Genomic DNA, 22,002 nt, shown 5'->3' on the forward strand with positions numbered 1-22,002 from the left:
CTCCTTACCAATGACCTACACATAAAAGACGCGAAAAGTAAAAACTTTGTGTTTTCATAGATTGCTTCTGGTTCCTGCACACCACTAAGTTGTCAAAGCTGCCAATCCTGAAAAAGACATTATTTGTTTTTATTTCCCTCGTGGGAAGATGTGGCAGTTGTGTATTGCATCTGGGCTTGTGTATGGGGACCTGAATCACGGCCTGAACCTCTGATTGACCACCTGAGGCGAGCACTGAGTCAGCCATGGAGCACAGGTGAAGGCAATTCTCCTGTGCTGCCGGAAGGGGGGGAGCCTGGCTGCACCTCTCCCAGACCCATTTAAGAGCTGACCACCAGTAGGGAAGGAGCTCTTCTGGAGATCCACTCCACTGGAGTTTTCCACGTGAGCCCAGGATGTGGGTGAGTGTACCTATCATTTCTGTTTCCTGCTTTGGTGTAACAACATTGTAGCCAAGCTCTCTGTTATACCATACCATCTGTATATTCATTAGTTGTACACTGCTATACCATAACATTGGTATATTCATTAATTGTACAGCTTGATAGCGCTGGAGAAACTAAAGATGTAGAGAACAAAGTCAGTATAAAGAAGTCACAGCTTTTCAAATCTGCTGTAGTCATCCTGAAAAAGAGAGCATGCAGTTATTGCTTACTGCCATAGTTTATCTTATTCTGACTTCTTTTTCACTTACTCTCTTGGTTGTTGTGCTGCTACTGGACTGTGAAACCAGCAAAACCTTGGGTGAATCTACTACAGGCTGCTTTATTCTTTAAGAGCATTTGGACATCTTGTGGTCCCCAGCTATGAAAGAGAAATGAAAATGGATTCTCCTAAAAGAGCTGTAAAGAATAAAAGGCTATCTCTGGTTAGGTAATCTCTTGTAGTAGTACAGCAGTGGCAAAAACTGTTAGGCTGACGTGAGGCTGTGCCTACTACTAAACTATGCAAAAAGCAAGCTGGTGATGTTACAAACCATAATTGTCTGTTAAGGTGGTTTTTATTGTGTAGGTGTATCTAATAGATCAGTAACTAGTTACTACATATTCTGGTTCTTGAGAGCCGGGTATAATAATAGATCTTCTAACCCTGTGGTAGAGGTGAAGCTAAACTGAGTTGAGTGCTTCTTTTCCATCTGTTTGGCATTAATAGACTCCTTTGCTGAGTGCTGTTGGGTTGCAGCTGCTTGGCCTCACTCAATGATCATGTTGCTTCCTTCTCTGAGCAGCTTTCTACTGAGTGCTTTGCAGCTTCAGCCTTAGTGTTTTCACAGCAATTAAGTATGATTACCAAAGCACCTGAAAGGTAGATGGGTGAAGTTGGAAAGACAGCTCTGGAAACTTCCAGAGTCTCGTTTTTGTTTGCATGATTTGCTTATTCTGCACGTGTGAACTACTTCTCGTTATCTCCATGACATGATGAGCTGAATGTCCTCAGCCTTGCAAAGGTCCACCAAGGAAAAGATCTCGTGGTGGTTGATGCAGTATTTATGCAGTCAGCTGTGAGACTTGCACGTTGCCTTACAGAACATCTTACCTGCATTAGCTGGCTGTTGTCTGAGTCAACCTAAGTGTCCCCATGCAAAGAAACCTGTGTAATGGTGAAATTACTGAAGTACCATTCCTATAAATCAGAGATTTGAATGGTTTTTTTATACACGACTCATCGTTTTCTGGATAAGGTGCATCTTCCCCTGTGTGTGTCTGTATAATTCTGTGCTAACAGCTGTGGCAAATTTCTAATACAAATAGGACACTTAGCAACTATTCCTAACCACTTCTCCTGGGTTAACTGTTCATACCCAGCCCATCCTTTGATTCTTCTGTTCTATTAGCTTGCTGTTCATACTGAACTTCAACATTTAATGATCTTATTGTATAAATGATGAATTATACAAGGACTGCTCCAAAAGTAATGTCTCCTATTTTATTGTGCTGGCCCATGACATCAGAGGTGGATTTTGAAACCACATTTATATTCTGCATTGGTTAATTTAAATGAAGTGAGAAATTGGAGAAAACAAACTAATAACTAGTTAATAACCTGAGCATTATTATCATTTCAGGATGGTCTCACAGAAATAGTGTATAAAGTAGTAGTCAAGGAAAATGCATGCTATAGTGTAAGAAACTAGGCATAAAGTTCAAAATGGATTCCAGCAAGCATCCTCCTTTTGTCTGGGCAAATGTGAGTATTCCAGTGTAACAGATCTCATTAAAGGAAGTTGATGCTTGTTTAGTAACAACTTGCTTGAAGAGATAACCGGTATCCGAGACACCATGGAAAGTGAAGTACTGAGTACTGAAAATGTTTCAGTTTAAATGTTACTGTGAGGAACGTGGAGAGATATGTGTTATTTTTATCTGTATTTAATTAGAAGGGCTGGGGAGTTGATACAGCTGTCCAAGAAAAGAGGAGCATGGTGTTAGATACCCAGCCAGCCATCTGGGAGTACAAGGAAACTGGGCTGTTCTCTTGGACTTTCTTCTGCCCTGTTTTCTGACAGTGGGAGGAAGCATGGATAAGGGTTATTCTGATAACAGTTCTGATGAAACAAGAATCGGAGTAGGCGAGACTAAAAGGACAACCTGAAATTTGGAAGGAAAATACTTTCATGATGCTAATATGTTTACTTACATCTGGACAGTAATAAATAGTTTTGATTAGTTCAGATGTTTGCCCTATGCAGATTTAAAAAAAAAAAAAAGAAATCATGTTGTTTATAAATATTACACTTAAAATGGGATTCTATCCACAACTAATATTTCTGAATGGCATTTTGACTGTTTATTCATGTTACTTACCACGTAGCATTATTCAGTCTACATGTGTTATGAGGTAAAGCATAGGAAAGAGTTCAGGAGAAGGCTGAATGAATTCATTAAGAAAAGAATACTAGGCTGGTAGACTTCTGGCTGAAGTTCCCGAGTTGCAATAGAAGCCAAGAAGATACTTAGGAGAGGCATTGTGTGCTTGCCCTGCCATGTTTCCTTCCTTTCCTAAATATCTGCTTTTGGCTATTGTTGGAGACAGAGTACTGACCTCGATGGATCTTTTTCTCAGTCTAATCAGTCTTGTCTTATATTTGTGTTGTGACAGCATGCCAGTATTTGTGGTCACAACATCAATGCACAGCAAATGATGTATGAGCATACAGTGTGCAGCTCAGGTTTAATCCTCTCAATAAAGCCAAGAGTACAGAGTAGAATGAATCAGAGAGAGGTTGTGCAGCTTGGTCCATTCTTGGCTATCATAGAATCACAAGGTTGGAAGCGACCTATAAGATCATCCAGTCCAACTGTCTCCTCATCGCCACTGCTACCACTAGCACTAAACCACATCACGCAGCACGTCATCCAGATGCCTCTTGAACACTGCCAGGGATGGCAACTCCACCACCTCTCTGGGCAGGACATTCCAGTGCCTGACCACTCTCTGAGAGAAAAAGTTCTCCCTTATGTCTAAATTTGGGGTTGTTGGTGGTGAAGGGTGACTGTGCAAATGGCACTCCTTAAAGATAACTGCAGCACACATTAAAGCCATGTGAGGTATGATGAAAAGACTGGAATAGTCTATAGAAAATAATAAAACCGATGTAACTGACCTAATTTTAAAAAGACAATGAAACAGAAAATAGGAAGCATCAGCGTGGTGGTTTGTGAAAGCAACATGTGCTGTTACACAGTGTGACTCTTGCAACACGGGAAAAAACAGGTATATGTTATCTCTACCTTCATTGTGATAAAGGAACCAAGGGTGAACTGGGAAAGTAAATAAATTACAGCTGAAGTCTTTGAACAAAACTCTTTGTTATTTACTAATAAAACAAAAAACCTGGATTCTCTGGTCAGCTGGTTTAACTTCATCAGCAAGTAATTGATTAACTTCATCAGCTGTGTGAAGGGAGCAAAATCTTAAGCAGGTGTCAGAGGGCAGTGTGCTGTAGAAGCAGAACAAATCTTTAAGGAGTGATGTGGGAAATGGAGCATGGCAGCTGCAGCAGCCCCTGAGGAAGGTGCTGCATAAAGCTTTGCAGATGTGTATGAAGAGGAGGTAGTGGAGGAAAGGAGAAGGGGCTCCTGAGTTTTGATGTCTTTGGGCAGTCAACCCTTAACCAGAGAGCAAACCCTTCTGTTGTTTTTCAGCTGTCCCTGTTTCAATAGATGCCATACTGTGGCTGTTGATCCCCCATACACCAGGTTGGTGCTTTGTAACAGTGTGTTCTTTAGAACTTATTCTGTCACTTTTGAGCATGGGTTATTTTTAGAGAAGGATCAAAGAGAGTTGAGGAATGTGTGGATAGGAGTACTGGGAGGCATCCCCTCAGCTAAAGGGAAACTCAGGTGAATTAGCATTACTTGGGATTGAGGCAGTGACATGGCTAAGTCTGCAATTATTTAAAATACTTGAGTTGTTCGTTTTTCTTTAACAATTAGCTAGGTTTGAGATCCTCCTCCACAGTTGCATTTCCCCCCTTAAGAAGGGAGCGTTGCTAAGGCTCCTGTCATATCTCTGCATCTGAGCTGATTTCCTAGGTGCAATTAACTTGTATTGAATTCTGGCTGTGCTCTCTTGTCTTCTATAGAAGAACCTTTGCGTTGCAAGCATGCGCTACTGGAGAAGTAGATGGACACCACCATTTCATTTCACACAGCTACATACCAAAGCACAAGATGGTGGTGAAGTGTTGCTGCTAGTACAGGATGAACTTCAACCTGAATTAGGTAGAAACAAATGCTCTGTTTCTTCCTGCCAAATCTGTGCACAAACTATTCTCTCTAGAGATGTTTCTCAGCTATAATGTCAGTGAGGTAATGGAATGATCTATCCCAGAAGGAGGTGTTCACGCCAGCTCTCCTAGTTATAATGAACAGCCCCTGTGCTAATGCCAGATACTTGCAGGGTTTCCATTCTGTTCCTCCAAAAAATGCTGCCTTAATCCAGTCTATTTTGGTAAAATTGAAAGGATTGACCTATTTTTCTTTTTAAAATGATTTATAGATCTCTCAGCTTGGCTAGGCTAAGGGGCATTCACTGGGAATAGAGCAATAAGTTAAAATATAATGGAAGTAGTGTGTTATGCAAGGACTAGATAGATGTCCAGAGCTCTCTTTCCATCCCAGGTTTAGATAGGTGTCCAGAGCTCTTTTCATCCTATAATCAGGGCATATTGAAAGTCACCTGGTCTTCAGGTCTACCATTTTCTAAGCTGTAAAGCATGCAAGGAGAGAAGTTGAAAGGAGTTGTTTCTTCTTCCTCCTTGGATTAGCAACATCATCCCCATCCTCAGTGGTTTGTTGCTCATAGTTGTTTGTTATATTAGAGTTAGTTAGTTGGAAAGAAAAGCTTGAATCGAAGATTGACAGGCAGCAGATAGTCAATGCGTACTCAGTATGCAAAAGCAATCAATGGAGAAAAGACAGTGTTTTGTAGCCTGTGGCCTCTGTGAAGGTTTGAGACGGAAAGGACCAGTGAATGGCAGCTGCTGTTATCTCTAGAGATAGCAGCTACAACTGTTGCTGTTTTGCTCTCTTCAGTAGAGATTTGAAGTGTGAGCAACTTGAATGAGTTAACTATTAAGCAAAAGGGAAAAACACATGATTGTGGTGGGACTGGAGGTACAGGTAGCTCCTAGCATAGGGAAGGGAAAGATACACAGAGCTGCTCCAAACAGGGAGAGAAAAGTAACATCCTGTGCGAGGGGAATAGGGAGACTAGCAAAAGCAAAGGAGGGCATAGCAGGGGCTGTCACATAGAAAGCTGTCTGGGGGGACGGAGAGACTGCAGAAACCCTGATAGATGGTAGAAAGCACAGGGACTGACTAGATGGAGTCCCTGGTACAGTGGGGAAATTGAGAATCACTGCCTGGGGGAAGGAAATAAAAGGTCAAGAACTGAGTGCAGGAGTACCAGGGGAGGGTAGGAAGCGAGTTCCATCGTGGCTTGCAGAGCCATAGGCCCAAGTACATATGGGGCTGCCCCCAGCTCTTCAACAAACATCCACTCATAATGGCTGCTGCTGGGGTCACAGCTTGGACCTACTCGCCTCATAGACAGAGGTTACATGGAGAATCGCGTTGCCAGGCTGGACACTGCAGGGGCCTGAAGAGCAGTGGTGTCCGTGGTATGAAATTAGGCATGACATTTCTTTTGAGATGGATGCTGCTGAAATGGTAGAGGAAAATAGGCAACATGCAAATTTTGGCTCTCAGAACAGATGATTTTGCATTGTTCAAATACTTTTGAGCCCTACTCAAATCCTTTCTTGGTCTTTTCCATTGTCTGTGGCTGGCCCTGAATTTGGGAGCCCTAGTGTGTATCATGAATACAGCCTACATGTTCCAAAAAAAAAAAAAAAAAAAAAAAAAAAAAAAAGGCAAGTCCCCCTGTTTGATCATCTCCTCAGTATCTGGGGACTGAGCCATTTTCAATTCAGAGCCACCATATTTGGTTAAAACTGTATTTTGCTGTTGCAATCCATGGGATGCTGTTTGGTACTGCTAACTTGTTTATGTCATCTGCTCAATGAATTACTGGCTGGAAGCTGCTCCTTCTATGCAAATACTCCTTGCCAGCCACTGTGGTTTTAATATCTTATTTTTTTGGGGGGGTAATGCTCTGGGCCTTTCAGCGTTACCAAATTATCTTTCTTTTCTCAATGTGCAGGTTAGTGAGATGTTCCCACCGCATTGGGCTGTGCAGTGCTGAGGCACAGAGTGCTTGGCTGTCCAAAGGTCAAAAGCACAATGATCAGACACATGCAGATCTGAATTAATTATCTCTCAAAGCTCCAGCAGGCAGAAGAGAAAAAATGTACTGGGTGTCTGGATTATTTGTACACTGTCAAACTTCAATTAAGATACCTGAGATAAAGATTACCCTTATAGGACAGGACAGCAGCATGGGCACCTTGTGAATAAGGAGCTGTGTGAGAGCAAAGGGCAGCCTGGCTCCCAAAAGTACTATTCAGCACAAGAGGTTTCACTTCAAACTCAGCACAGCTGGAGGAGAGCAATGCCTTGGGCTGCTCCTGTTCCTGGGCTGTTAGTTTTGTTGTTACTGCTTGCTGGATTGAGCTGTGAATCAAACCACTATGAAAAAAAGAGGCAGAAAAGAAATGTTTATGATGAACAGTAAGTACCAGTGCTATTAGCAGTTGCAAATGGATCTGCTCATAAGATAGGCTTTAAGCATTATTAATGGGAACAGAATGATTTTACCGCATGTCTTTTCAATCTACACTTTGGCAGCAGATAGGTGCAACTAACTTATTTTTATTTTCTCTGTAATACAACAGGCCTCGTCTGTCCTCAGAGCAGGGCAACCTGGTGTTCCATGCTGGCTCCAGCAAAAATATTGAATTTAGAACTGGACCACTGGGGAAAATAAAGCTTAATGAAGAAGATCTTGCAGAAATGTTTAGTCAGGTGATGTAGTTACTTATCCCTAAGGTGTTTTCATTTCCAGTTTTGCACATTAATAATTGAATTTTCTTCAGAATTTTTCTCAGCAAATGTTTGATTTGTTTGGTACAATTGTCTTTTTATATTATCTCTGTTAGCACTGTAATATTTGAGCTATTGCAGACATGTAAAATAATAAATTAATTACATAAAGTAATTAAAAGATTAAACTGTGTTTGGAACAGAGCTCTCTGTATTCAGAAGGACTTTATAAGAGTAAGGTGAAGAAAGTACAAAACTTTCCCAAGCTTTTAGAAAAGTGAGGCTTGCTTTCAAGCTTCTGAGGAAGCAAAACTCATTTCACGTCATCTCTTTTTAATAATTTAGATGAGAGAAAATAAAGCAGAGATTCAAGAACTTAAGAAAGCCAATGGAGTCTCTCAGAACGTGTCCCACCAAGTCTCTCTGCTGGATTCCAAGGTGAGCTGTACCCCTGTGTTGTATTCCAGCAGCATTCTGAGTTTTCTGTTCCTCGGAATAAGGTGACTACTGATTCATTTTGGTATTTCTGGGCTTCAGTTCAGAACTGGAGCAGAGTCCATATTTAACATCAGTTTAGAGTGTATGTTTGACATCGAAGGTACTGATTTGATATCTGGAGACTGGAAACATCCCCATAGTTCTCATAATTTTTAGTTACCAGGATTATTCTTTTGCTCACTGTTGACATCTCTATGGACTACGTTCTCTGATGTTTAAGGAAATCAAATCTTACTAAATTCAGGCTACAGACTATATGTATTCCCATATGTGTTACATAGACATGCCATTGCTTGGATGCAAATTGTTGTAGATGTTTGCAGTGGAAACAAAAGACCCTTGAAGTAGTCTTTTCAGATAGTAAAGATTCTTTTCCAGAAGAATAGAAGATGGAAATCCTTTATCTGTCTTGGCTTAAATGTTAAATGTGCTGCCATGATTTCCTTATAGGAAAATATTTTATAGCCTTTGAGACTGCCCTTATGGGATATTGTTCTGATATGCATTCATTGTATCCCCTAATTCATTTTCTTCTTGCTATTTGTGGTTTTAACCAACTGAGATATGCTGAACTTCTCCTTGGCTTTCAGTGTGCCCACCACCTCAGACCTCAGTCTGTCATACTCTTGAGAGTACCTGAACTTTCCTGTTGGAGTATTCACATTCTTAAAGTTTATAGAATCATAGAATATTTTGGGTTGGAAGGGACGCTTCAAGGTTATCTGGTTCAAATCCCCTGCAATGAACAGGGGCACCTACCGCTTCTCCCTTAAAGCCCCCCTGCAGATACTGAAAGGCTTCTCTCAGCTCTCCGTGGAGCCTTCTCCTCTCCAGGCTGCGTAGCCCCACCTCTCTCAGCCTGTCATCACAGGGAAGGCATTCCATCCTTGAGATCATTTTTGTGGCCCTCCTTTGGACAAACTCCAACAGGTCCGTGTTAAGCAAGGTAAGTACCTTAACGCATCATCACAGGATAGGCTTTTTTTGTAGGCAAGTTTGGATATATGCTGTTGAAAAGTTGTCAGCTTTTCAGCATAAAACCCTTAAATCCCACAGAATGGGGCCTGATTTTTAACCTGATTATCACCTGGTTTCACAGAGCGGCTCTTCTCTTGTCTCCAAAAAAAACACTCAAGAAAACCCAGCATGCTGGCACCCTGTCACTCTGCGGTGACCTTCATGCCAAGTGCAATTAATTTGAATTTCTCTTGCAGGTCACAAATCTTGACATGCAACTTCAAAGCTTAGAGCAGGTGAGTACATGGGAAATAAACTGAAGATCAGAAAAGAGCTCTACTCAAGTAAACAAAGTAAGCTTTATTAAATTAAATGGTTTCTTTCCTCTCACGTATCACTCAGGAAAAGCTTTTCTGGTGACAGGAGATTAAAAAAAGCCAAGGTTTGTAAAGGAGGTGAAATGCCTTCTTACAAAACATAAACTGTGTAGGAGCCTGCATTCCTTAAAGGAAAAACAGTTGTAGACTGAAAAATAACAACTGGATACCAAGGAAAAATACACTCTTCCTTCACTGATCTCTGAAGACAAAGACAGAGAACTCAAATTGGATTTTGTACTGCATGGGAAATAGCTGATTTTCAACAACCGGCTGCTTCCCCATGAGCATGTGGCAGCCACAGCTACTGCTGCCAGTAAAGCAGTTGTTGGATGAGTCACGTGTGAAATGAAGATCTCCCTCCTGGCCTCACTAACAGCCTGTCATTGAGGAAAAGTTTCTGATAGTATTTACATCTTGCAGAGCTTTTCTTACCCCATGGCTTACACTATGCTGTGTCAGATCTGTCATGCTAAGTCATATTTTAGTCGTATTTTTGTACAGATATGTTCAAAACAGCTCCAAAGCTTTGCAAATTAATTTGCTGAAAGAGAAAGTGAGAGGGAACCCCCCCAGAAAAAGATAAAAATAAAGGGTTCATCTTGAGAAGAAATGCTGAAGAATCACTAAATAAGAAGGAAGATAATTCCCTGCTCTGCTCCTGGGTTTCAGACACTGCAGAGCAAAGCCTGCAGCAGCAACCCTTGTGAGAACTCAGGGACCTGCGTGAACTCGCTGGATGGCTTCTTCTGCCTCTGTCCCAGCAACTGGAGGGTGAGTCTTCAGCCTCCTCGAGTGCGTGTCCAGCTTGAGTGCGTGACGTGTACAAGGGTATACCTGGCTTATTGCAGTCATGGCAAGGCGTGTATTAAGATTGTTCGGGATGGGGTGATATACACTGAATAGCAAAATAATCGTATCAGAGTCATCATCTGTTTTAAGTGCAATACATTTGATTCTCAACAATAATGACATATACCCCAAAAGATGGAAGCCCAGGCCACGGGGCCAGACCCTGTGCTGTTACATGCAGGTGATGTCCCATGAAGTCAGTGGTCTGACACAATATGCCCTCATTTCTTGCTGAGCAGGATGACTAAACTGCATACCTGCTGCTGGTATGACACAATCATATGGAGGGAATGGGGGAAGGAATGACATTTATTGAAGCCCAAAGAAGTAAAACAAATGGGGATGTCTGTAATCAATCACATCCCAAGTTTTTGAAATCCAAAGGCCTTCTTGGCAAAGGCTTTTACGGTGCTGTTACATGCATTTGGAGATGGAACGATTCCATTTTTTCTCAACGGCACTCAGCCTGAAAGCTGTCCCAGTGAGACTGGGGTCAAAATTGATGTGCTTTCTGTCCTGATGAAACAGCATCTCCTGATATTAACAGCCTGAAATGAAGTTTTCTCAGCCTTTTGCTATTAAGTTGGGAAGCAGGGGGAGGTGGCAGTACTCAACTGTCCATATGCTCTCTGCAGAATCTGAAATATTTCATCCCTCTTCTGACTGATAGCCAGGATTGCAGAACTCAGCTGAACAATAGAGTTCTGTTATAATGCTTCATAAGGGAAGCTGTGTTGATAGCAGCCTGTGGTTTGTGTATGTTTGGAAACTATATTAAACCTTGGCTGCATGGTTTGCTTCATTTCTCTGTTACTTGGAAAATAAACTGGTGTTCCATTTCACCTTAGGGCCTCTATTGCTCAGAGGATGTTAATGAATGCCAGATTTATGCTGGAACATCACTGGGCTGCCAGAATGGAGCCACTTGTGTGAACACACCAGGCAGCTACAGGTAATTTTTCAAAACCATACACTAAAATCCTATACAAAACACTGCTATGTTTGTAACATCTATCCCATGCAGCACAAGTTTGGGAAAGAAGTCGACGTATTTTCTGTGCACCATAGTCCATTTCAGTCTGAGAGACCACAAAATCCCCAATACTGTACAGCCAAGTGCACCACGGATGCATTTATATTACTTGTTTTGACACAGAAAGGGCAGCAAGAACCAGGTTTGTTACGCAACAACACTGGGGATGAAGATTATCACCCCTCCTTTATCACCTGCCCATGAGACAGAGGAGAGTGAGGAAATGGATGAGGTGGACAGGAGAAGAGCTTTGCTCCACAAGGCTATGACTTGCTGGAAAGCTCCTGAACAGGCAAAGCTCCCATCAGACAAAGGGAGGAGAGGTACTGCCTGTAGCAGACAGGCCAGAAGGGTGCTTGGGCCTCAGAGACATCAGCTTCCTCCAGCTGTGTCCAGCCAGAGGCAGACCTTGTTCAGCTCCTTGGGAAATATGCTGCTCTTTGCAGGGCAAGCTGGCCTGAACACCCCACATCTTGTTTTCCATATTGGCAAATAATAAACAACTTTCAGATAAACAACTTTCAGATGTAATACAAAGCTCTCCCTGTGCAGTGGCTGGATAGCATGCCACAGCCTTCTGCAAAGCAGTTAGTCTCCAGCTTCAACATGAAAGCTTTAGCACGCACAAAAATTTGCTTGGCATAAGACAGGCTTATAAGCCTGGCTTTGTCAGCTCTTGGAGTAGCCTCACAAAAGGGAAATTTTCATGCAGCTCCTTATGCTTCACAGTGGCAGAGAGCTGCTGAGATGCTACCAACCGCGTGGGGATGCATGTCTGCTCTGCTTTGATTTTAAGGGTCTTTGTGGCTTCCTTGCAGCCATCCTCTACACAGATGTTTAGGAAGGAAACAACACAAAGCATCCTGCCTTTACTTATTGTTCCTAGCTGTGCTCAGCAGTGTACAGGTGTGTGATTATATTAAGGTTTGATAGACAAATCCTTTTGCTCTTCTCTCAGGTGTTTTCATTGTGTTTGCACAGTCATGATTCCTGTAAGTTTGTTCCCAGTGCCATTCCTACAAATGTTACACTGTTACTTCACACAAATGAGGATCGCTTTGTGAGTCATACAAATTGTGATATTGCTTTTTTTGCATTGCACCCTCAGGATTACTGTTCTATCCTTTCTTCGCATCCACTGTATTGTCTTCCTAGCCTCCAACCACATCTTGCCTTATTCATTTCTGAGTGCTCCTCAGACGTTAAATGCATTCTGATAGTGCACTGTGGCTGACTCTTGTGGGGTCCAGCAACCCTACTAGCCCTGCTCCTGCACCGCTGCATTCATATGCTGTGGATAAAACAAATGATATTTAACTTTCTATAGCCCCAATGGGTAATGCCAGGTGTACCATCAGATGGAGGGTAATGCAGTCTTCCCTCTTTGTTCAGGTCCTTTAGTTACAGGCCTCAAGCTCTAATACAGGAAAGCACTGTGGTATGAGGAAGCAGTAAGTATCATGGAAATGCTTTCCCCAGTCAGCATTGCAATAGGAACATTGCACCATTTGGACAAAAGGTGTGAGGGTCACTACGTCCACCAGACATTTGTGTGGTAATCAGAACACTGGGGCCTCCCCAGGATGTGCTGTTAGCAGAGGCAGGACCAGCACGGTGTCACACAACTCTGCTCTGATGTTTGGCTGAAGCTCCTTGTAGCCTGACCTGCTTCTCAAAGCTGAGCAGCATCAAACTGGGAATGGATTAACCTTAGCCAGACTGAGCAGGAGACAGTGCCATGTTCATCCTCGTTTAGAGACTCTGATTGCCTGCTGTGTCCTTTGGAGTTGACTGCGCAGCTCTGTACTTTGAACATGCAGAACTGCTCTTCCCTGCCTGCCACCTCTCTGCATGCCTAGGCTGATCTGCTGCACTCCCAGTGTGTATCTGCTGACTCTTACAATGCAGCTTTGCAGTACAGCAGACTGCACACAGGCATTAAGATACTGTGGCATTTTTAAACTGAAGTTCATCCGGGTCACTTGTCCTGAGTGTAGGGTTCAATTACCTGCAATTGGCTTATCACACTGCCTTTTCAGCTCAGCACATGATACCCTGACAAGGATAGCACAGTGTATTAATAAATCACTCCAATGTCCAGATCAGCTGCACTGGAATTCCCTGATTCTGTGGGTAAATGCTTGTGCAGAGTGGTTTTCACTGGCCAGCTTAAAAGAAAGTGAGCAAGGATGCGTAAGGTACTGTGTGAGAAGCAGGCACCTCAGCGCATCGCTTGCAAATAAGTGTCTCGGTTTCATTTTTTGAAGACGTTAGCTAACTGATTGGAGGCCTTCTGTAGGTTGTGGCTCCATTCCGTGGTGTTTTGGATTCTCAGATTTGTTCCATGTGATAATTAAGGTCCAGAGAAAAGGGAACAGTTATCTTAGAAACTCTCAGTTTCGTTGTGTCTGTGCAATGCTATGACCAAGGTGGGCCCTGCGGGTTGAAAAAGAAAAAGCTGCTGTGTCAGCTGTAGTTGGCACAGTACTGCTTTGGTGGGAGTGCAAGGAATGACAGCTTGGGAAGGTGAGTGGGGATGCTCCTTAGGCAGGGACTTTGAGCATTGTAGATAGGAGGTAAGCACCAAGCCCTGATGCTAAAGCATGTCTGTGTATTGCTAGAGGTAGAGCTTTAGGCAGCTGGCAACATATGAGGGACACAAAGTGAAATGCAAATTTTAGGTACTCTCTGGCTGAAGTGCAAACTTCCAGGCTCATGTTCTGCTGAAGCCTTGTGTTAGACATCTCTTTTCCTGGTCCTGTGCTTGTGACAAGATACTGTGGTCAGCCATGGACATGTACGAGTCCTATGTGATTCCTGAGTCCTTACTGGAAAGCTTTGCCACTGTGCAAGGTTACTAATGGGACTGTCAACATTATGAAATACACAGGGATTTTGTGAGGAACATCACACAGAGAGTGCAGACTAATCCCTTACTATTGGAAAAATGTGGTCTTCATGTGCTATACTTAGAAAACATTTAGACTTTTCTTCCTGCTTTTACCTTTAGCTGCTCCTGTACTCCAGAAACCTATGGAACCCACTGTGCCTCAAAGTTTGATGACTGTCAGGAAGGATCTCAGACGCTCTGTGAGCATGGCACCTGTGTTGATGCAGAACGAGACACCCCCAACGAGGTAAGAAGCAATATGCATCTCATTATACAGCACAAATACCACCGAGTGCCACAAACCTACGTAGCATACACTGCTGCTGGAAGACAGTAAGAAATGCTGCTGTACAAAATAACCTAATCTCTGTGATGTCCCAAGGACAACAGAAAGAACTGCAAATGCCTTGTGTCTTGTTAAAGATACTTGTCAAAGTGTTTTTGACCCAAAATGTCATTCAAAACATAATATTCTTACTGTTGGGGAGTGCAATATGAAGTTGCTGGAATATTTTATTACTGAAATTTTTCAGAAGGACAAATATGGTTCTTATTTTCCTTGGGAAAAGCAATACCAATGGAATGCTGACAGGTGGTCTGGTGGCTGCTGCCTGTGTTTGGTGCTCATTACCGTCCATTTGACTTGGTCTCTGATTCTAAGCCTGAGTAGTCCAAGTGTCTGCACTGGGCGAATGTAAGCGTATACTTGAACGGCATTCTGCAACAAGCCAGACAATTGTTTGGGGAGAAAATCTAGGTACAAGGCGTTCCCTCCAAAAGGACGGATGGAAGATGCCAGCTTTGGCTTTTTCCAATCAGAGCAGCCCTGCAGAACTACTCTGGCAGACTTGGACTCCTTAGCACTCTTATACACCCATGCACTGTTCCAGACACACCAAGTATTCTTTGTGCTAACGTAATCTTTTCTCGATTTGTAGACGTCTTCACACCCCATTAGTTGCTTTCTGCCCATTTTTGTGGAGGAATCTTTTCAAAAGGATTCAGTTTTGGCTTAACAGTTTCTGTTCCTATGTCAGTCAACAATAAAGCTCCCACTAGGTTTAATTGGACTGAAGCTAGGTAAATGTTGAAATCTGGCCTTTAGCAGAGACTGGAAGAGAGAAAATTGTTGTCATTATAGAAAAAAAATGTTTTGCAATTTGCTCTGCATGTTACAGGTTACTGAAAATCTTGCTTAAAAGAAAACAGCCAAGATGATTTCAGGTTGCTTATGCTGATCTCTTTACCCTATATACAAAGCAAGTTGATGAATTTTAGTATGTTTATGTATAGTTCATAATTACTGTTCATTTTCTCTGGAAGACTTGGGCTAAATTACAGGTTACTTTGATGAACATAATAAATGAGCCTGCTGCTCCTTCCACTATTTAAATAGTTAAATTCAGAAAGAGGAATAAATGAAAAACACTATCAAAGCAATTCCAGAAACAAAATGTGCAAACCATGCAATGCTCAGAAAGCTTTCTGTAAGAAAGAAAGAAAAAGTCTTTGAAAGAAAGAAAGTTTAAGAGATGATTTATAAAATGAACTCTTATCCTTTCCCATTCCTCTGAAATATGCACTATATATGTGCAGCCCAAGTATAGCTGTATCTGTGACGCTGGCTGGATGTCCCCTCCTGGCAGCCCCATCTGCAGTGCTGATATAGATGAATGCAGCCTTCCTGACCCTCCATGTTCACAGAATCCACTTGTGCAGTGCCACAACACACTCGGCTCCTACTCGTGTGACCCCTGCCCCACAGGTATGGTGTCTTTCCTTGCTCTCATGCTGGGAGGGATGGCAGCAAGTAGGACTGCTGTCATAAGCAGAATGAAGATCCATGTAGGAGTAATTTCATGAAGACCTTTGGTCTATGTTCTGCAGAATAAATGCATAGATGTTATGTCTTATCTGCATAACATGGAAAGTGGATTTTAAAGCATGATTTATCCCATCCTTAAATGGACATCTAAATAAGTCACACAAATTAAATTCTTGAAGTGCCTATTTCTTTTCACTGATTTTAACGAGAGTTCATGTAGTAGAAATGCTAAGTCACAGCTTGATCTAGTGATTGAGCACCTGGTGGGAAGGCAGAGCCAACTCAGGAGCTCAGGTGTATGCAATGCAGCTGAGTGACTGGAAGGGGTCAGCCAGGATCCACCCCTTTCCAGACCTCAAGTAAGGGCTGGTAGTGGAGACAAGGGTATCTTGCTGGAGATCCCTGTGTACCTGAAGCCTTTTGAAGGTAAGCAGATTCTTTCCTGTATTTTTGTCCTCATGGTTGCTGTATCTGAGCATGTCTTCACTTACTGCAGCCTAGGACTTTGCTGCTCTGTTATCATTGCTGTGCTTTCTGATGTTTTACGGCATTACAGCTCAGAATGACTAGAGTGCGATAGGTAAGGTGAATCCTATCCACCATGTGTGGGACTCAATTAATATGTCTGCTACCTTAAGGAAACCCTAACAGAAATCTAATTATCCCTTCAAGCCATGAAGCCTATGGTGTGTTTTCCTGAGTCAGGTACATTGTATGTACAGGAGGGATGTAGGAGGAGTGTTAGAAGTATTTAAGCAGAGCTACGATGAAGCTTTGATGAGAACATTACGTGTATGCACTGAACCAGAATTTCTACCTCTTTAGATTAAATAAACTGTGTTTGATTCTGGAACATCCACAGTGTCATTAAAATAAAGCATACTTGCAAATACCTCTTTGTTGTATTTGAAAGCTATTTTGAAGACCAGCCTTAATTATCATTGTTTATGTGAGGAACAGGTCTTGTGTTAGTGAAGGGAAATTCAAAAGTCGTATTTTTCTGCTCTAAGGAAAGATCTGATCAATTAAGAAAGTCAGACTTTCTTAAAATGTATTTGAACGTCTTTCCTCTGCTTCTTTTTAGGCTGGCAAGGAAATGGCTACAGTTGCCAAGACATCGATGAATGTGAAAGTGATAATGGAGGCTGTTCAACAGCACCAATGGTTCAGTGTATCAACACAATAGGATCCTTCCGCTGTGGAGTCTGTCCACCAGGTTGAATCTTCATCATTTAAAATCTATCTGTAGTTTTATCAACACACTTGATCCTATTTTATTACATACTGAAAAAGCTGTAGGGCAGTTTTAACATACACAGAACAATGCTGTAATACTGAATGCAGTATCTTCAGATTGCTGCAGCTATTTATTAACGTTGTGTTGAGCAGGTGTCTGTTGATGCACCATCTGAAATGTTTCTCTTGTACTAGGTAGGCAGTGGTAAAGCCTTGATTTTTACAAGATTCTTCCTTTTGGGAGGTAGGGAGGGGAAAGATAATTAAGGGGAGACAGGCACTGCATAATTATGATAGTAATGTAATTGTCTACATATTAATTGAAAGAGTATCTGGTATGCCATAAATCAGTGGTATTGTTTGTCGTGCCTTGAATGCTGTCTAAGAAGGCAGTGTTTCCACCACAGTGCAGGTCAACCAGCAGAAGTGGTGACAATGTCCATAAAATTTGTGGCTTAAAATGCGTTTATGAGATGCATGCAATCAGTAAGGTGAATACTATCAGGAAAACGTGTTTCCAATTGGTCTACCAATTATCTATCTAAATAGCAGCAAAATATAGATAGTGAAGGCTCTCTGTTAGTAGGTATTGAAGAGCTCTATCACCATGTTGGAAACATGGCCTCAGGCTAATCTTGATATGGTGCAGTGAACCACAACTGTGCAGTTGTGCCTCAGCATTTTTGTCTTGCCGAGCCTCCCAGGAGGAAGCAGACATTGTGTTTGTAACCCGAGGGCAGCCCTCACAAGCAGGAGGCCTTGAATTGCTTGGAGGTGGCTGGGTGCAGATGTATAGGTAGGGTAGCTGTAGCAGAAATGCTAAATCACAGCTTTGAACAAGTAATTGAGCACCTGGTGGGAAGGCAGGGCCAAGTCAGGGGAGCTCAGGTGCATGCAGCGCATTTGTGTGACTGAGAGGACTTTCCAGACCTCATTTAAGGTTTGGCTGTGGAGGCAAAGGTATCTTGCTGGAAATCCCCACCTGCAATGGGGAAGCAGATGTTTTTCTTTTTTTTTTCCTGTGTCCATGGCTGCCACATCTGAGCACGTACTCACTTGCTGCAGCCTAGGACTTTGCTACTTGGCTGTCATTTCTGCCCTTTTCATTGTGTCGCAGTGTTACAGCAGCATGCCCTGATAGAACTGAGCTCCAATGGCTTCATTCTGACCTCACCTATATTTGGGTAATACTAGTGTAATGTTTTTCTAAAGTCATGTAAGGATTTAGTTAAGTTCATAATCCATCCTTATAACGTAGGAACATAATAAATATGCCAGATCTTATCTACTATCTCAGATTTCTCTCTTTAACTGCACAGACTGTAATTTTACAACTTAAAGTTTTTTTCTCACAGATGCTTGTTTTGCTGTTGATGCACAGAGAACATAGTTTGTTGCAGACTAAGATTTACCTCTGTACAGGTTATGAGGGAGATGGACAAACGTGTACCCAGGTTGATATCTGCTCGATAAGTAATGGAGGGTGCCATCCATTGGCTACCTGTACCTCTACTCCAGGTAGGACATTTGCTTAAGGACTGTAAGTATTATCAGTATCCCAAGGAACCCTTGTAGCAATGTATTTACCCTAGAACCCATTCTCCACAATCTTCTCAAGAGAGAAGATTTTTCCTTCCTCAAGAGAGCAAACAGGTGTGGGGTAAAGCCAGCCTTCCTGCAAACATTGATAGAAATTGAGGCTTCACACCAAAGAGCAGACCTAGTCATTAAAATGTTAAGGTCATCACCATTTTCTGTTTTCAGCTGCCTTTAACCATTTTTCTCCTTTGTATTCTTTGACTACTTCCAATGCTTCCCATGAAATTGTTTGGACTCTCACATACTAACACGGAAACTTTCCATGACCAAACTGGACACAGACCAGGGAAAGTACCAAAATTAGACAGGAATCAAAATAAGATTGAATCGGATCTAATAATTCAGAATGCATGATGGCTCAGCTTCAAAATGTTGAGGACCTTTACAGTCAAGGTTGGTATCCTCATTGTAACGAGGACTGAATTATATTCTGTTTTTTTCCTTACATCTCAAGCACTAATGCCATTTTGTTCGTGCACATCTGGGTACACTGGAAGTGGATATGGACCAAATGGGTGCTCTCCTCTTACTGATATCTGTCAGCTGCAAAACCCTTGTGTAAATGGTCAGTGCTTGGTAAGTGCTGGACTGCTCACAGTGACAACATTATGAAATTATCATTGCTAGCAACAAGGAGATTGCTGAGACTGGAATCTGAGTGCAGGCTTGCTACAGGTAATGAGATGAAGTCAGTGGAGAGTGAAAGATCAGCAGATACACCTGGAGAAAATTGAGAGGGTTTCAGGATACTCTTATCGGGCTGCCTTAGAGGAGGGAGAGTTGGTACCCCCAGAACAGTGATGGGAATGCTGGTTGGGGAGAGTTTTTGTCCTTTACTGATTGGTGGTGTGAATTTGTTCTCATGCACAGTGACCATTTAGTTCGTCCACATGGATCTTATAAAGGTGTTTGGTTTTCTGAAAGAAGTCCTCTGTGCTTTGGGAAGTCTGTGCTATGGATCTGAGAATTTAGATTCTTCTATTGCAGAAGATATTTACAGTGATGATTTTGTAGAAACATTCCAAATAGAACATTTGTTGTTCAAGTAATGTTTGATCTTGTTTGTCCATGTTGTTTCTTCCCTTTAATAGTTCTGGAATCAGAATCATTAAATGGGTGGAAACAGACCATATGATATTATTGCATTTTCTTTTCTAAAGGAGACAATCTCCCCACCCCACTTCATCCATTATAATATATTGATTGTGAGACATCAAAGATGGCAGTTAGCATGCACCTTGATATACTGCACTCTGCTTTACCTGTAAAAAGTATATCTAAAAAGCAAGAAATATGAGGAAAGAAGTCATAAGAAATTAAATATGTGGAAAAACTTGTGTATAAGAAATAGTAAAGGTTGAGGAAAATAAATAGGAAAGAAGCAGGAATAATACAGAGTAGCCAGTGAAAGTGTTCCTATTTAACAACCCTCAGGGTTAAAATTAAGTAACTGACAATGCAACTGCAGACTTCCAAGAAAACAGGCTTGAGAGAAACTATTTACAAACCATTGCCACCATGGTTTGCTGTTTATAAGTTATAGGTTAACATGACTGACTTGTCTCCAATGTGATCATTTCAAAGCCAAACAGTTTTTCTGAATGAATGCAGATTTTGACTTTCTGAAGAAAGAGCTCTGCAAATAAATAACTTGACAGAAGAAAAAAGAGCTAGGTAATTGGATTAGGCTGTGGCTTTATGTTGGTTTTCACCGCTAACCATCAAAGCCATTACGTTCTAAATGATTTGTTTGTTCTGGTATCTCCACATAAAGTAAGTGTAAATATCAGTCCTTCTACTGACCACACTGTTTCTTTTAGGTGACCCATGCTCACTAGATTTATTGCATTTGTTCATATCTGTAGGCAGTGACCTCTGGATATTTCTGCCTGTGCAGTGCAGGCTGGACAGGCTCTAACTGTACGGAGAACATCGACGAATGCGTTAGCAACCCGTGCCAGAATGGTGGAAGCTGCACGGATGGGCTCAATGGTTACACCTGTGAGTGTACCAGTGCCTGGACAGGACCACAGTGCCAGACTGCCCAGCATGGTATGTCAGCAACTTCCTCCTCGGCTGAAATGGGTGCCAGACTTCAGCTTGTAAATGCTTGCTCTATGTGATCACTTTGTTTTTAAGAATAAAGATATGAGAGGGGGAAAAAAAAACAAACAAACAACCCTTGTCTTGGTGGACTACAAGTTCTGATCCAAAGTCTCCTGGAGTTAATTTTTCTTTACAGCTGTTTTATGTTAATCCATCGGAGTGTAATGGAATAGCAGGTCTACTTGGAGTTTTAAAGCATGACTGCAAGTTCCTGCCTGTGCAATTTCTTCTCAGTATCTGTTGTTCTGCTTCGGGTTTTTTTTGCCAATAACTTTAATTGAGCTAAGACAGGACAGCATTCCAGTGAGTGTCCCTGTGGCATCCATCTGTCAGATGGCTCATATTTATTGCAAGTTGATGTGAAGAAAGCAGATTAACTTTTCACAGAATGTGGAATGTGAACTTTTCACTCAGCTGCTGTGAAATCTAGGCTATTTTAGAGTTATTTCAAGCTCTTTCCATTTTCCTTATGTTTCTAAACAGGATTTTTTTTTGTTGTTATTAAGGATATACATATGGAATATTTTTTAACAATTCATAATGTAAATGTGTAAAAGATCACTTAATATCCAGTGACAAATTGCAATGTATCAATATTTCTTAATCAATGCAGAAGTGATACATTCTATTATGATAATCTTGAATCTGTTTGAGAAATTGTGAGATGTAAAAGGGTATTTCAAACGAAATTTTTTTTTTACCATTTCTTCATACAAAATATTTTAGTGCACTTAGAATTGAATATTGCTTTATTGTCAGCTGAATGTTAAACTACAGTTGCTTCTTGCACATGGCAGCTCCATGTACACTGTATTTGGGTGCTTTATGGATATGTTTTTCCATAGCTGTTGTGGATTTTCCATTCACAGCTGCCACTCATTGAATGGCTCAGTAAGAGAAGAGACCATGGTCTATCATGAGAGGTGTAATCAGCAGCAGATATCTGAGCCAAGGTTATATACAGGACAAAGAAACATCTGAAGGATACCTTCTATGATGCACCACCACTGAGAAATAAAATGTTATATCATGTTAGCTTCAAAACGTTATTTATGTAGGTGGGAAAATGGAGGATTTCAATCTGGAGTTAGCTTTCTGGAAACAAGAATTTATTGATGGTTCCTTGAGGCAGAACCAGCATCTTTTGGTTCATGTGTTCCAGCTGAAAAATTTTTATCCATTTT

The 22,002-nt window shown here is 41.7% G+C and overlaps 1 protein-coding gene across 3 annotated transcripts in view; it reads left to right on the top strand.

Moving 5' to 3' along the window:
- The first annotated feature begins 76 nt into the window (after positions 1-76).
- CUBN (cubilin) overlaps positions 77-22,002 on the top strand; it is a 140,177-nt gene continuing 118,251 nt past the window's right edge. Inside the window, exons 1-12 of one of the 3 annotated variants that reach the window (XM_048951451.1) lie at positions 77-401; positions 7,298-7,427; positions 7,791-7,883; positions 9,158-9,196; positions 9,950-10,051; positions 10,978-11,081; positions 14,173-14,299; positions 15,649-15,817; positions 16,962-17,093; positions 18,536-18,631; positions 19,167-19,288; positions 20,578-20,764. In XM_048951451.1, the coding sequence (XP_048807408.1) occupies positions 7,416-7,427; positions 7,791-7,883; positions 9,158-9,196; positions 9,950-10,051; positions 10,978-11,081; positions 14,173-14,299; positions 15,649-15,817; positions 16,962-17,093; positions 18,536-18,631; positions 19,167-19,288; positions 20,578-20,764 (1,183 nt within the window). In that variant the 5' untranslated portion in view covers positions 77-401; positions 7,298-7,415. Of the gene's footprint in view, positions 402-6,862; positions 7,134-7,297; positions 7,428-7,790; positions 7,884-9,157; positions 9,197-9,949; positions 10,052-10,977; positions 11,082-14,172; positions 14,300-15,648; positions 15,818-16,961; positions 17,094-18,535; positions 18,632-18,705; positions 19,106-19,166; positions 19,289-20,577; positions 20,765-22,002 lie in introns of those variants that run through there. The other 2 variants (XM_048951450.1, XM_048951452.1) reach the window with 2 other exon arrangements.

This window comes from Lagopus muta, chromosome 7 (assembly GCF_023343835.1).
Source record: "Lagopus muta isolate bLagMut1 chromosome 7, bLagMut1 primary, whole genome shotgun sequence".
NCBI lineage: Eukaryota > Metazoa > Chordata > Aves > Galliformes > Phasianidae > Lagopus > Lagopus muta.